Raw genomic sequence first — 1,669 nt, 5'->3', positions numbered from 1 at the left:
GGCACTCTAGCCCAGGTGACAGAGCAAGACTCTATCTCAAAAAATAATAATAATAATAATAATAATTGGAAGTTTATTACTAGAAAGAAGGAAAGAACAGGGAGAAGGTAAGAGCAGATCTTGGAGGCAACTAGTAGCATCTGCCATGTTCCTCCTACCACAGGACACGTGCAGTGTGGTGCAGCCGGGATCTTGTCACATAGTGCAGGAGCGTGTACCGTATGGGGCCTTGTTGATGAGACACAGGAAACACGAAACACCCGGTGGGGTGCCATGCTGTTGTTTGGACAGGTCCCCTAGGAGCCTTCTAAGGTGTGGCCTGGACCCAGGTGGAGCCCAGGGAGGGGCAGGAGGCCCAGAAGATGGGCTGTGGAAGGGAGGGGTCCAGAGTGAGGCCTGGGGGCCTGGGGACAGTGTGGTCTCCATGAGACAGACAGCGGAAGTAGCAAGTTGGGGGGAGATGCCGAGGTGAGTTGAGGACACCCAGGGGCAGGTGTCCAGGCTGGGCCGTCGGGCTGATGGGCTGCGGGGACTGAGCGAGAGTAGAACTTGGAACTGGGTCTGAGCTCGCTGTTTATTTGAAATTAGAATCTTTTGATAAAAGTAAGAAAGTAGCACTTGAATAAGGTTCTTCCCTGTCCAACCTTTTATTTTGAAAAGTCAAAAGACGAGAACTTTTAACAATTTTGCCCCATTTGCTTCACCTTTACTTTACAGGTGAAAGTATTTACGTGCTTTTTTGTTGAGCTTTTGAGTGTAAGTTGCAGGCACGGGGGTACCTATCCCTCAGTGGTGCACCTGTGTCCCCTAGAATAAGAACCTTCTCTCATGGAACCACAAAATCATTACCACACCTAACCTGCCCATACTGAAATTTCCCTCGTTGCCCACAAAATGTCTTTGATTTTTTAAAAACTTCTGAATCCAGTCAAGTTTCTCCCATGGCATTTGGTCTCTGTAGTGTCTTTTATCTAGAACTTCCCAGGGCCTCTTTTTGCCTCGTGACATTGGTAAAGTTGACGAGGCTCTTAGCTTGACCTTCTGGGAGCGATGTGGATAACCCGAGATTGTATCAATAGTCGGGATGGCGGTTTGTTTGCATTTCTCTGGAGCGAGCACCCATGGCTTTCATCAGAGAGAGATCCACAACTCCTGTGCAAGAAAAAAACAACCAGGCACTGAGCGCCTGCTGTGTGCCCTGTTCTGCTTTCCAGATGCTAAGTCATTTGATCCTCACAGCCACGCCCGTGAGGAAGATACTATAATTACCCCCTTTTACAGAGAGGGAAACTGAGGCTAAGAGAGAGTTGGTACTTACTCAAGTCACAAATCTAGTACATAGCAGGCTGGCCCTACAGCCCCTGCCCTTACCCGCTGCACGGGCCTATTTGGAGACAAGGGGGGTGGTGGGAGAGCACTGGTCTGGGGGCGCGGCCCAGACCCCCGCTCTCCCTGTCTCCCTCAGTGGACGATGTCCAGGTCTCTTGCTACCGAACGCTGTGCAGTATCTACTCTCTGGGAACCACCAGGAACGCTTATGTGGAAAAGTAAGGAGAAAGGGCCATAGTTTGGGGCTGGGTGGGGACCGTGGGGCTGGGAGAGAAGGGAGGAGCAGGGGAAGAGGACGGAGGTGGGGAAGAGCAGGGCAGGTGTTCGAGATCTTCAATAA

General features: G+C 50.9%; 1 protein-coding gene across 1 annotated transcript in view; it reads left to right on the top strand.

The window, feature by feature from the left end:
• RYR1 (ryanodine receptor 1 (skeletal)) overlaps positions 1-1,669 on the top strand; it is a 133,021-nt gene that overhangs the window by 59,802 nt on the left and 71,550 nt on the right. The window contains exon 58 of the mRNA XM_012656979.1: positions 1,480-1,547. Within this exon, the coding sequence (XP_012512433.1) occupies positions 1,480-1,547 (68 nt within the window). The remainder of the gene's footprint in view (positions 1-1,479; positions 1,548-1,669) is intronic.

Source organism: Propithecus coquereli, unplaced genomic scaffold, assembly GCF_000956105.1.
Source record: "Propithecus coquereli isolate 6110/MARCELLA unplaced genomic scaffold, Pcoq_1.0 Scaffold53, whole genome shotgun sequence".
NCBI lineage: Eukaryota > Metazoa > Chordata > Mammalia > Primates > Indriidae > Propithecus > Propithecus coquereli.
This window is presented reverse-complemented; position numbering and strand designations above follow the sequence as displayed.